General features: G+C 55.0%; 1 protein-coding gene across 3 annotated transcripts in view; it reads left to right on the plus strand.

Annotated features, from left to right (window-relative positions):
- The window catches only part of LOC133356974 (mitochondrial amidoxime reducing component 2-like), a 34,564-nt gene extending 22,083 nt beyond the window's left edge, over nt 1–12,481 (plus strand). For all 3 annotated transcript variants that reach the window (XM_061574707.1, XM_061574704.1, XM_061574705.1), the window contains exons 3-8: nt 4,682–4,870; nt 5,534–5,717; nt 7,106–7,249; nt 7,993–8,054; nt 10,009–10,080; nt 11,188–12,481. In XM_061574707.1, the coding sequence (XP_061430691.1) occupies nt 4,682–4,870; nt 5,534–5,717; nt 7,106–7,249; nt 7,993–8,054; nt 10,009–10,080; nt 11,188–11,314 (778 nt within the window). In that variant the 3' untranslated portion in view covers nt 11,315–12,481. The remainder of the gene's footprint in view (nt 1–4,681; nt 4,871–5,533; nt 5,718–7,105; nt 7,250–7,992; nt 8,055–10,008; nt 10,081–11,187) is intronic.
- The last annotated feature ends 1,877 nt before the right edge of the window (nt 12,482–14,358 follow it).

Raw genomic sequence — 14,358 nt, forward strand, 5'->3', positions numbered from 1 at the left:
ACAGAAGAGGAGGCTCTGCCTGTCCTGCCAATGGTCCTCGACGACGACGCTCTTGCGGCATTCCGAGCCGTTCCAGTTAAGTCGAGGGCCACACTTCAACGGGCCTACAGGGAGATAGCGACCGTCTTTGAGCCACCATCCAACACGCGGCAGAAGTTCCTAGCAATGGAGGCGGGGGAGGCTGAAACGCCCCTCGCTTACCGCAGCGCTTTGATGGCGCTTGGGCAGGCGGCCTATCCACATATGGATCAGGCCGCACTGGACTCTCTGACGATGGAAAAATTGCTGGTGTTGGCGCAGGAGACGGGGATCGGTGCTGCCTGTCGTTGGTGAAGAAGCACAGACGTCCCTATGGGTGGCCAGGTCCCTGCAAGCTCATGACAGCATGAACCGGCGGCCTCGGGTAGTAGCCTGGGCACGTGAGCCCCAGTTGAGCTGTGCCTTGACTGCCTGATCGGCAAGGAGCAATCACACGACGGTGCAGCAGGATCCGGAGCTGGAGAGGAAAGGGACTGTGGCAGTACAAGGCTGGGTTCAGCGACAAGGGCAGACCTCGCCGCTACCTTGAGGTTGGAGGCCTAGGGGGGAGGCGACCCCCCCCCCCCCCCTCCCGCAGCAGAGACCTGCCATCACCTGCTTCAGATGTGGTCAGCCTGGACTCATCGCCCAAGGATGCCGGAGCGACGCCCGATCAACTGCGACATCGTCTACATCCAACCTTCCGCCGACGTCCACTCCACAGCCCCAGCAGGCAAGTCGTGACACACCAGACACCCGGCCTGAACCACATCACGCATCTTCGTCACAGAGTTTGAACGTCATTTACATCCCACATCCCTTAACCATCGACGAGGTACAGCAAGTTCCCACTCTAGGCGGCTGGCCACATTCGAGCACCCAACGGAGTAAGTTGGCTCACCGGGATGTGGCGGCATCGGCCGGCACATCGGCAGCAGGCTGGCTACATCGAGGGGATGGAACTACGCGTGTTAATAGACACGGGGGCATCGGCCACTATCATATCACGAGTAATTTTTTACACGTTGCCATCAGGGAGCCGTTGCGTTACGCCAGTAAGAAATGGGCATATTGCGGCTAACGGAGGGAGCATGGGAATCATGGGCCAGGTAGAAGCTCGTGTAAAGTTTGGGAAATTGGAAATTTCGGGACCTGTATTGATTTCCAAAGCACTGGCAGTACCGTGTCTCTTGGGTACTGATTTTCTGAGTAAAATGCCCCTAAAAATTCTGACAGATTTAGGATGTATCGAAATGCCATCAGGACAGCGATTATTTTGTATGAACTCCCCGGCTAAAAGTTAGGTTGCGAACGGTTCCATTGTGGCCTTGATAAAGGAATCAATAGAGATTCTGCCAAGCACGCAAATGTTAGTTCCTCTACGATACCGCAGCCGCCTTAAATTGACTGACCCTGAGGCGGGAGTGCTTCTCACTCCTTCAAACACAGCGACCTGGGGGCTTGCGCTGGTGGGTGCGCAGATGCTTTTACGAAATGTAGGAGACTGGTGGTGGTCCCGGCGGGTACGGTTCTGGCTCGCGCGATGGCTGCAGGTTGCGAGGCTGCTTAGTCCGCAGGGGGGAACATAATAGGCACAGTGGATAAAAGGGCCGAGGTAAATGAGAAATGGGCAGAAGAATTGTGCGGGGAAAACCAAAATCTATCCGAGGCACAACACAATGATTTGCGGTCATTGCTCGAACAATTTTCTGACATTTTTAACAAGAGCAAATTCGACATTGGTCGTACCTCGCTGCTACAGCATTCCATTGCTAATGGTGATGCTGCTCCTATTCAACAGAATTCATCGGCTGAGTCCTACCGAAAAGGAAAATGGGCAGCTGGCAGTAGAGGAAATGTTGGCGGCGGATATAATCTCACCGCCGGTTTGTTCCACAGTTCACGACATTTGCAAAACCCTTACACGCCCTGACGGCCAAAAACCATAGGTTTCAATGGGGGGAGGAGGTGGAGGCTGCGTTTGTTGAGCTGCAAAGTCGCCTTGCTAATGCACCCCCTCGATTATCCAGATTTCTCCCTGCCGTTTATTTTGGACACGGATGCCAGTAACGTAGGCAATAGGGGCTGTTCTCTTTCAAGTTAAAGGCGTGGTTGAGAAGGTTATTGCTTACGGAAGTCAGGTCCTCACACTAGCGGAACAGCGCTATTGTGTCACCCACCAATAACTTTTGGCCATGGTCCACTTCACCCAACAGTATAGGCCCGTACCTATATGCATTATCTCAGTTGCCTCTGGGAGAACGGTGTGGATGTGCGTTGGGTGCGGGACGCTGTGCTGGGTGAGACAGAACCAGCCGGGGTGGTTCCACCCACGGATAACACTTTGGGGCTCGCGCTGCTGGAATGGGGGCAACTCCAAATGGAGGACAGCTCTCTGTTAACTTTGCGACGCCACGCTGAAGCAAATCGCCACAACCCCACCTCTAAGGGAGTCTCGCGAGTTGTGCTCCAAGAAGGGTTGTTGATGAGATGGGACGAGGTCTCACAGCATCAGTGCCTAGTGGTCCCCACTTCCCTGCCGGGAAAACTAACTCAAGCGGAATACGAAATTAAGCTGTTGCACCTCGACCACCAGAAAATACTCCTAACCTTACAATGGGATTTTTATTGGCCAGGGATATCAAATGATGTCTACCATATTGTGGCGGGTTGCATGGACTGTGCGCACCGAAAGCCCCCAATAAAAAAATCTCAGCCCCCGTCACAATCCATCACCGTGTCCCGAATCAATGAAATGGTGGCACTAGACATCCTGGGACCATTTCCGTGTGCACAAAAGGAAAGCAAGTTTCTATTGGCGATTGGCCTACGGCTTGGCCGCTGCTTGACCAAACAGCCGCATCCATCGCAGAGGCATTCCTCCACGGCTACGTTTTAGACAAGCGTGCCCCTGAGCAGCTTCTCACTGACCAGGGGCGACATTTTTCATCCAAACTGCTGCGCGAAGTGTGTGAGGCACTTTGGTAGGAAAAAGATTAAAACATCACCATACCATCCTCAAACGGATGGGATGATGGAACGCTTGCACAGAACTATAACATCTATGCTCTGCCAAGTGGTAAATGAGGCACAAACAGATTGGGACTTGCATGTTCCGGGAGTTCTCGCAGCATATCGAATGGCCCCACACGCCTCTACGGGATTTTCCCCGTTTTTTATTATGTATGGCTGGGAAAATGAGCCAACCATAGAAACTCAATTGGGTACGGCCTCAGGGAAGAAGAAGAAGAAGAAGAAAACATCAATTTCCGGGCCACTGCACGTTACGCTGAGTTGTGTGTCAGAGGAGCATGAGGCAGCCAGAGAAAATACCACCAGAGCGCAAGCCGCTAATGAAAAGAACACAGGGCGACGGGAACGCGTGCTTCCATGGGCGGTCGGGGACAAGGGGAAGGTTGCATTGCCGACAGGTACCGCCGGGTACGTCCCCTAAGTTGCACCGCCCATGGCAAGCTCCAGTGGAGGTCATAGAGGTGAAACGGCCGCAGTGTGTACTAAAACAGACTGGGCGTCGCCGCTGGTTTATCCACCCGTCACGTCTCAAACATCCACACCCAGACAGCTCATCCCCATGTCCTGTACGGCCGATGTCTGGTGTGTCCGACGTGCCGGGGCGCTCGGCTACGGAAACTGCACGCCGCAGGAAAGTTGTTGTGCCGCCCACAGTTTCCACGCCTGTCAAGCCCGGGGTGTCCCAAGAATCCGTCACATGCAAGGGACCTGACTCGGGAGCCCGCTCGAATTCGTCGAGGGAGGCCGGGGATTGGCCCATGGGCCCCCCCCCAAGGCGGTTGGGCGAACCCTTATCGCCCGGGACGGCACAAGATTCCAGAAGAGACAAGGGACCGGCATTGAGAACCCGCCCAAAGTGCGCAAGGATGCGCTAGTAGGCCCAAAACAAACCCAGGGACATTCAAGACCCCCTCCCTTGAGCTGCGTGCAGATGGTTTGTTGTTAAATGGGTTATTGTTGTTGTTACTGGGTGAGTGGAGTCACACTAATCACCCCTTAAAATAGCTTGTGGAACTCGCGATCGTCACACGTCAGATTACAAAGTTCCTCACTGTAACGCACGGTTCCACTAAAAATGGTTATTAGCCGAGACGGCTAATTTTTTAAGAGGGGGGGAGGGGTGATGTAAAGACTGTCAGCAAGTCTCGATGTGAAGACGGGGTGTCAGCGAGGCTGAATGCGAAAACAAGGTGCCAGCAAGTCTGGAGGATCTTGGTTGGGAAATTCCCCAGAGGTCCTTGGTTGCAAAATTCCCCATTTTGCTGTCTTCACATCGTCGCTGTCTTCACGTCACCGCTGTCTTCACGTCGTCACTGTCTGCTTGGTCATTCGATCTCCACGTCGGCATTATCTCATGACGACGTGGTCCGAAGCTACATCACGTGCAATAAAAGAAACCTCTACAGCTCGAGTCCGGAGTCGACACAGAGGTAAGGCGAGAAGCTCTGCTTGAAAAACACGTCTCTCTCCCTCCCTCCTCCCTCTCCTGTCTCTCTCCCCTCCCTCTCCCCTCCCGCCTCTCTCTCCCCTCCCTCTCCTGCCTCTCTCCCCCCCCCTCTCCCCTCCCACCTCTCTCTCCCCTCCCATGTCCCGTCCCCGCTCTCCCCCGCGTCGGTCCGTGCCACCCCAGGCACTGGCTCGTGGTGACGGAGGAGAGCGGCGCCCAGGTGACGGCTCGCCAGGAGCCGCGCCTCGTGCTGGTCGAAGTCTCGTGGGACTCCGCCGCCGCCGGCCTCCTGCGCTTCACCGCGCCCGGCGTCGCCGCCGCCCTGGCCGTGCCCATCTCGCTGCCGCCCACCAACCCCATCCGCACGTGCAGGTCCCGCGCTCGCTCTCCGGGGGGGCTCTGTGGGAGGATCGACCGCTGGGGGGGCGGCGCGATGTGGCGTGACGTGACGTGACGTGGCGTGTCATCACGTGACTTGGCGTGACGTGACGTGACGTGACGTGGCATGTCGTCACGTGTCGTATCGTGGCTCGATGTGTCTAGGCGTGACGTGACATGTCCGTAGCGTGTCGTGTCATCACGCGACTTGGCGTGACGTGACGTGTAGTGATGTGGCGTGTCGTGACATGTCCGTGACGTGACGTGACATGTCGTGACGTTTCGTGTCGTCACGTGACTTGGCGTGACGTGGCGTGTCGTCATGTGACTTGGCGTGACGTGTCGTGTCGTCACGTGACTTGGCGTGACATGTCCGTGACGTGATGTGACGTGTCGTGACGTGGCGTGTCGTCACGTGACTTGACGTGGCGTGTCGTCACGTGACTTGGCGTGAAGTGACGTGTCGTGTCGTCACGTGACTTGGCGTGACGTGACGTGATGTGGCATGTCGTCACGTGACTTAGCGTGATGTGTCGTGACGTGACGTGACATGTCGTCACGTGTCGTATCGTGGCTTGATGTGTCTAGGCGTGACGTGGCGTGTCCGTAGCGTGTCGTGACTTGGCGTAACGTAACGTGACGTGTCGTGGCATGCAGGGTGTTTGGCATGGACGTGCCTGGCCGTGACTGTGGCGACGAGGCTGCGGCCTGGTTCACGGCGTTCCTGGCGAGCGCCGTGCCCCTCCGCCTCGTCCACTTTGAGGACGGCATGGAGCCCCGGCAGCTGCTCCGGATGTCCGCGCCGTGCATCCCCCTCATCGCCCACACCCCCGCCGACAAGGTCCCTTCTCCCTCCTGGGGTTTGCTCGGCGTCGGTTGTCAGTTGACCGTTAGGCCGCTAGTTTTCCTTTTTAAATCCTTTATATTAAGTTCGCTTGCTGCTTTGCGCGCTTACGACCGTGCAAATCTTTCGGTCGTTTTTTTACCCACTTCCCGTGATCCAATCGAGCTAACATTTTGCACACAGACTCGTTGTGCGTGACAATTTATTTTCGTGAATTTTTTTTTCCAAAATTTTACACTTTTTAGGAAAAAATAAATTATATTTAATTACCAATTGCTTAATGGTGGCAGGCAATCATCTGACCCATAGGTGCAAGCCATCTCAAGTCAGAGGACGAGAGGACTCTAGCCGCCACGCATATAAAGGATTTATAGTGAAAAACTTTGTTTTTACGGGTTAATTTTTTCACCGTGATGACGACGGCAAAAACGACATCAACAACAAGGTAGAGTCTCGTTTGTGTGAGTGACCAAACGTAAGAAATTAAAATCGATTGCAGCAATGAAGCAAATGGAAATCGGAACGGACACAAACGCCGCGGATATCGCGCGGGGGAACTGTAAATGTAATACGGACACGGTTAGCTTTGTGTGTATATGTACGTGTGAATGTGTACGTGTGAATGCGTACTGTGTGTGTACGTTGAACTTCTTTCGCACCGTACGTAGCTACACTCGCCCATCCTCCGATTAGCGCGGTTGGGTACGTACGGTGCTAAAGAAGTTCAACGTACACACATAGCTTCACAGTCACTCACCCACTCACAGTCACTTATACAGTCACTCACCCACTCACACAGTCACTCACCCACTCACACAGCCACTCACACAGTCACTCACCCACTCACACAGTCACTCACCTACTCACATAGTCACTCACCTACTCACACAATCACTCACCCACTCACACAGTCACCCACACACTCACAGTCACTCACCTACTCACACAATCACTCACCCACTCACACAGTCACCCACAAACTCACACAGTCACTCACCCACTCACAGTCACTTATACAGTCACTCACCCACTCACACAGTCACCCACACACTCAAACAGTCACTCACCCACTCACGCAGTCACCCACACACTCACATAGTCACTCACCCACTCACATAGTCACTCACCCACTCACACAGTCACTCAACCACACACACAGTCACACACACACTCACACAGTCACTCACCCACTCACACAGTCACTCAACCACACACACAGTCACACACACACTCACACAGTCACTCACCCACTCACAGTCACTCACCCACTCCCACAGTCACTCACCCACTCACATAGTCACTCACCCACTCACACAGTCACTTACCCACTCACCCACACACTCACCCACTCACCCGCCTTCTCACTCCCCGCCCCCCCCCCCCAGGTGGCCTACTCAGACTACAGCCCCTACATGCTGATGACCGAGGCGTCGATGGAAGACCTCCACGCCAAGCTGGAGAAAAAAAATGTCTCCCTTCGCAACTTCCGGCCCAACATCGTCGTGAGCGATTGTGCGGCGTTCGACGAGGTGACCTTCGTCGCGCCCTGCACGTAACCCCCCCCCCACCCACCCCCCCCTCCAGAAGTTCAACGTTACGCCCACACGAGCAGAACGTGAATGTCATGTTGTAGTGTCGTAGTATCGTGTCGTAGTGTGAACGTGTTGTAGTGTCGTCATGTCAACGTGTCGTAGTATCGACGTGTCGACGTTGTGTTGACGTGTCGTGTCGTCATGTCAACGTGTCGTAGTGTCGTAGTATCGTCATGTCGTAGTGTGAACGTGTCGTAGTATCGACATGTTGACGTTGTGTTGACGTGTCGTGTCGTCATGTCAACGTGTCGTAGCGTCGACGTTTTCTTGTCGTGTCGACGTGTCGTCGTGTTGTCGTGTCGTCGTGTTGTCGTGTCGACGTTGTGTTGACGCGTCGTGTGGTCATGTCAACGTGTTGTTGTGTTGACGTGTCGTCGTGTTGACGTTGTGTTGACGTGTCGTTGTGTTGTCTTGTTGACGTGTCGTAGTGTCGTCGTGTCGACGTGTTGTGTTGTCGTGTCGTCATTGTGTTGATGTGTTGACGTGTTGACATTGTGTTGACGTCATGTTGACGTGTTGCGGTGTCGTCATGTTGTTGTGTTGTGTTGACGTTGTGTTGACGTTGTGTTGACGTGTCGCGGTGTCATCGTGTTGTTGTGTTGACGTTGTGTTGATGTGTCGACGTTGTGTTTTTTGTGTTGACGTTGTGTTGACGTGTCGCGGTGTCGTCGTGCGTGCAGGACTCGTGGGAGCGGCTGGAGATCGGCACGGTGCGGCTGAGGAAGCTGAAGCGATGCGACCGGTACGGTACACTCCCTGCCACCACCCCCACGGTACACTCCCTGTCACCACCCCACGGTACACTCCCTGTCACCACCACCACGGTACACTCCCTGCCACCACCCCCACGGTACACTCCCTGTCACAACCCCCACGGTACACTCCCTGCGAGTGAGTGAGGTGGTGGTGGTGAGTGTGGGTGAGTGAGTGAGGTGGTGGTGAGTGAGTGAGTGAGGAGGTGGTGAGTGTGAGTGAGTGAGGTGGTGGTGGTGAGTGTGGGTGAGTAGGAGGTGGTGATGAGTGTGGGTGAGTGTGAGTGAGGTGGTGGTGGTGAGTGTGAGTGAGTAGGAGGTGGTGGTGAGTGTGAGTGAGTAGGAAGTGGTGGTGAGTGTGAGTGAGTAGGAGGTGGTGGTGAGTGTGAGTGAGTGAGGTGGTGGTGGTGAGTGTGAATGAGTAGGAGGTGGTGGTGAGTGTGAGTGAGTAGGAGGTGGTGGTGAGTGTGAGTGAGTAGGAGGTGGTGGTGGTGAGTGTGAGTGAGTAGGAGGTGGTGGTGAGTGTGAGTGAGTGAGGTGGTGGTGAGTGTGAGTGAGGTGGTGGTGGTGAGTGTGAGTGAGTGAGGAGGTGGTGGTGAGTGTGAGTGAGTGAGGTGGTGGTGAGTGTGAGTGAGTGAGCTGGTGGTGGGTGTGAGTGAGTGAGGTGGTGGTGAGTGTGAGTGAGTGAGTGAGGTGGTGGTGAGTGTGAGTGAGTGAGGAGCTGGTGGTGAGTGTGAGTGAGTGAGGTGGTGGTGAGTGTGAGTGAGTGAGGAGCTGGTGGTGAGTGTGAGTGAGGTGGTGGTGGTGAGTGTGAGTGAGCTGGTGGTGTGTGTGAGTGAGTGAGTGAAGTGGTGAGTGTGAGTGAGTGAGTGAGCTGGTGGTGAGTGTGAGTGAGGTGGTGGTGGTGTGTGTGAGTGAGTGAGGTGGTGGTGTGTGTGAGTGAGTGAGGTGGTGGTGTGTGTGAGTGAGTGAGGTGGTGGTGAGTGTGAGTGAGTGAGGTGGTGGTGAGTGTGAGTGAGTGAGGTGGTGAGTGTGAGTGAGTAGGAGCTGGTGGTGAGTGTGAGTGAGTGAGGAGCTGGTGGTGAGTGTGAGTGAGTGAGGTGGTGGTGAGTGTGAGTGAGTGAGGTGGTGGTGAGTGTGAGTGAGTGAGTAGGAGGTGGTGGTGAGTGTGAGTGAGTAGGAGGTGGTGGTGAGTGTGAGTGAGTGAATGAGGAGCTGGTGGTGAGTGTGAGTGAGTGAGTGAGGTGGTGGTGGTGGTGAGTGAGTGAGGTGGTGGTGGTGAGTGTGAGTGAGTGAGTGAGGTGGTGGTGAGTGAGTGAGGTGGTGGTGAGTGTGAGTGAGTGAGGAGCTGGTGGTGAGTGAGTGAGGTGGTGGTGAGTGTGAGTGAGTGAGTGAGGTGGTGGTGAGTGAGTGAGGTGGTGGTGGTGAGTGTGAGTGAGTGAGGAGCTGGTGGTGAGTGAGTGAGGTGGTGGTGAGTGTGAGTGAGTGAGGTGGTGGTGGTGAGTGTGAGTGAGTGAGGAGCTGGTGGTGAGTGTGAGTGAGGTGGTGGTGGTGGTGAGTGAGTGAGTGAGGAGGTGGTGGTGAGTGTGGGTGAGTGAGTGAGTGAGGAGCTGGTGGTGGTGGTGAGTGAGTGAGGAGCTGGTGGTGAGTGTGAGTGAGTGAGGAGCTGGTGGTGAGTGTGAGTGAGGTGGTGGTGGTGAGTGAGTGAGGAGGTGGTGGTGGTGAGTGTGAGTGAGTGAGTGTGAGTGGGTGGGTGAGGAGCTAGTGGTGAGTGTGAGTGAGGAGCTGGTGGTGAGTGTGAGTGAGTCGGAGCTGGTGGTGAGAGTGAGTGAGTGAGCTAGTGGTGAGTGTGAGTGAGTAGGAGGTGGTGATGAGAGTGAGTGAGTGAGCTGGTGGTTAGTGTGAGTGAGTGAGGAGCTGGTGGTGAGTGTTTATCTTCGGCAGGTGTGTGCTCACCACTGTTGACCCGGACACAGGAGTCAAGGACGGCAAGGAGCCACTTGAGACTCTGCGCAGGTACCAGCTCAGCCGCCTCCCCTGCCTCGAGTGACATTGTATCGTGCTATTCAAAACTTATAAAAACTGTTATACTAATAGGTTTTCCCCATTTTTCTCGCAACAAAACTGACACCTTTTGCAAGGAATCATGCTTACAATAACCACAATACTTGCAGTCAAATGCAAACAAAAAACAACACTCTGATAATTTATGCGTTGTCTTTGAAACTGATTGGTCCACACCAGAGACAGCTTTCTTTAGTCTCATACGGTGTTCGACCAGATGATGCCAAAAGGCGCACAGTTCAAAGACAACGCACTACCAGAGTAATGAGAGCTCGGGGTGAGCAGCTACATCATGGGACCTCCTTTGCCAGTACCAACATATACTAATAGGGTTTTCCCCCTTTTTTTTGCAAAAAGGGGAAAAACCCTATTCGCATATTTTGGTACTGGCAAAGGAGGTCCCATAATTATAAAACTGTTGTTTTAAATATCGACTCAAAGCTTTCGTGACTGCAGGAATTCACATTCTTTGGTTCTTTCGGTAAAGTCGCGTCGATAGCTTCAAAGAAAACACCATCGACGTCACTCGTTCGCGGAGTTATTTTGCGGCTGTAAACGTCCCCGCGATGACGACGACGACGAGGAGCCGTGCCAGTCTTCCCCTAGGTCGGCTCGGCCTCATACGAGCGCCTGCCGCGATGTGTAAACGTTGCCGTTGGTAGGGAGACAAGAGGCGGCCGGGCGCGTGTGGTGTGGCGCTGGCCACTTGCCGCCTCGTGCGCCTTGCCAACGTCGTCGCCACGATGTTGTCGCAACGTCGCAACAACGTCGTGGCAACGACATTACAACAACGTCGCAATGACGTCATGGCAACAACGTCGCAATGACGTCGTCGCAACAACGTCATGGCAACGACATCGTCGCAACGGCGACGTCATCTCGCTACTCTATAGACCCCCCGGTTTGGCGGCCCGGCACGCGTTTCGTGACTTGTTCACAAAATGCGTGGAGACGATTTTTGTTTATTTTCCCCGCGCCAGCCTCGTCACCGGCCATAGGCGCCGAGAGTTCCCGCGGAGGCCGTACCACGTGGGGGGGGGGGGGTCTTTGTCTTTGCAGCTACCGTCTGTGCGAGCCCACGGAGAAGCACGTGTGGGGCACGGCGCCCTTCTTCGGGGTGAACTACACCATCGAGCGCCTGGGCGTGATGCACGTGGGGGACCCGGTGTTCCGTGTGCTCCGCTAGGAGCCGCAGTGCCGCCACAGCACCACGGCACCACAGCACCACAACACCACCACGGCACCACTGCACCACCACCGCACCACCACGGCACCACCACGGCACCACCACCGCACCACCGCACCACCACGGCACCTCCACGGCACCACCACGGCACCACCACGGCACCTCCACGGCACCACCACGGCACCTCCACGGCACCACCACGGCACCACCACGGCACCACCACGGCACCACCACGGCACCTCCACGGCACCTCCACGGCACCACCACGGCACCACCACGGCACCACCACGGCACCACCACGGCACCACCACGGCACCACCCGCTCTCTACAGGCGGCACACGGGAAGATGGCGCACGGGTTAGCCCCACCGTACCCTAGGTCGTTGTCATCGCCGTCGTTGTCATCATCGCCATCATCATCATCGTCATCGTCATCACCATCATCATCGCCATTGCCATCATCATCATCGCCATCATCATCGCCATCATCATCGCCATCATCATCGCCATCATCATCGCCATCATCATCGCCATGATCATCGCCAACATCATCATCATCGCCATCATCATCGCCATCATCATCATCATCGCCATCATCATCGCCGTCGTCGTGATGGTGGCGCTCGAGCCAGGCCTGCGTGCGACTGCGGCGCGGTAGCGGTGCGGGAGCAGACTCCAAGCAAAGCCGTAGGACCCCCAAGCAGCTCAAGGGGCGGAGCGGGGGGGGGGTGATCGTCAAGTGAAGTAATTAATTCGCGAGCGATCGGTGGTGGGGGGAGGGGGGGGTTGCGGAGTATAAAACACCAGCGGGGGATTTGTATCCGGAGAGACGCGGAGGGAGCGGCGCCCCCCCAGGGCATCGCGGCTCGCGTGGCCGGGCGGGGGGGTCCTTTGCCCATACTTCACCACGCCGGTCAACTTGACGGCACGCTGCGCCGAGACGCTGCGCCGAGATGCTGCACCGCGACCACTCAGCCTTCCCCACCTCCGTTTGCCGTGTGACCATATTTAGACGAAATGTAATCGGCAAATTGTAACTCGAATGTAATCGGCATTAATTTTCAATGTTTTTCGTTTAATATGTAATCATCTAACATTAGTGTCGAATACGCAGGATGATCTGTTTATAGATACCTCACTAAAATTATATTAAACGATCTGCAAGTACTCCCTGTATCTGTCCGTCCTTTTTTTTACACATCCCATCAGCCACACAGCCTTCTAAAGATGTTGACTCCCTTGCCTGGTATATGGGAGGTCGTGGGTTCGACCCGACCCTGACGCCTGCTGCTGTATATTTGGAGTTTGCGTGTCTCTCTCATCATCATCACGGTGGCTAGGAGATGTTAACCACCTCGCCTGGTATACAGGGGGTCGTGGGTTCGATCCCGACCCTGACGCCTGCTGCTGTATATTTTGAGTTTGCGTGTCTCTCTCCAAACACTCTCAACGCGTGATGTTGATTCTAAATGTGGAGTGAAAAACAGGAGGACCCAGAGACAAAATTCACGCGACCACGGGGAGAGAGACACGCAAACTCCAAATATACAACAGCAGGCATCAGGGTGAGGATCGAACCCACGACCTCCTGTATACCGGGCGAGGTAGTTAACATCTCATAGCTAACGTAACTCAGGTTCACTGCCTGCGCGCGCGTGTGATGTGGTACAAGAGCACGTGGAGCTGAGTGGACTCGCCGATGAGTGGTACGAGCGGTGCCAAGATCGGCCTCTGTGGAGGAGGCTCGTGAAGGACGCTACTGGGCAGTTGGAGGCAGTCGCCCTCCAGCAACAACGGAGGGCGGAGGAGCGACGCTCACAACGAGCGGAGCGCTGGGTGGCTAAAGCACAGCAAGTTGGCACAGTAGGGGGCACAGGTGGTGCATCAGCCAGTCATCTCGGTCATCTCAGTCAGTCGACCCGTGGCACCTGGGTCTGCCCCGTGACCTGCCAGCGGGCGTTCGACACTTCACGTGGCCTCAACGTGCACCTAGCCTGGCACAAGCGCCGTGGTGAAGTCGCCGCCACTTCGTGGCGAATCGCAGTTGTTCGTAGATTAGCGCTACGGACCTGGCGACCCGAGTTCGATTCCCGCTCATGACCAACACCAGTGACGATTATCTAAACCGTTCGTGGGCCTCCCCTAGGTCGACTAGGCCTCAAATGAGTACCTGGTGCGGTGTGTAAACATCGCCACTGGGGAGACAAAGGCGGCCGGGCGTCGTGCTGGCCACCCACCCCCTCGTGTGCCGTGCCGGCCTTCATAGGTGCTCGCTAACAGCACTTGCCCCTACAGTCTAAGGCTACACGGGGGATCTTTATCTTTGTTGTGCATTTACTCGTTGGACTCAAAACGAGAGTTTGGCTGCCGTGTCGCTCACCGAGTCCTCACCGGAGTCCTCCACCCCTGGGGAGGTGTCGGACTCGACCGGACGCGCACCGTTCCGTCTGACCAACCACCACCACCACACTGTGTTTGAAAACCACCACCAAAACCACCACCGCACTAGTAGTAGGTTTTTACCCTTTAAACTGGTACAAAACTGACACCTTTATACAAGGCATCATGTTTGCAATAACCACAACACAAGTAGTCAAAAATGCAAACAAAAAGAAGCAACTCTGATAATGATGTTTGAGTTGTACGTCTTCTGGCGTCATCTGGTCCAACACCAATGGAGACTCGGCTCTAAGAAAAGCTGTCTCGGGTGTGGACCAATCAACTTCAAGGACAGTGCATATCATTATCATCATCAGAGTTGCTTCTTTTTGTTTGCTTTTTTGACTACTTGTGTTGTGGTTATTGCAAACATGATGCCTTGTATAAAGGTGTCAGTTTTTGTACCAGTTTAAAAGGGTAAAACGTCACTAAAACCCTACTATATTTTGCCACTGGTAAAAGAGGTCTCAGTGTAAACACCACCGCACTGTTCAACCACCACCACCACACGGTGTTTGAAAACCACCACCAGAACCACCACCGCACTGTTCAACCACCACCACCACACTGTTTGAAAACCAACACCACACTGTTCAACCACCGCT

This window comes from Lethenteron reissneri, chromosome 56, assembly GCF_015708825.2.
Source record: "Lethenteron reissneri isolate LAM-NWPU_2019-01 chromosome 56, ASM1570882v1, whole genome shotgun sequence".
Lineage (NCBI taxonomy): Eukaryota > Metazoa > Chordata > Hyperoartia > Petromyzontiformes > Petromyzontidae > Lethenteron > Lethenteron reissneri.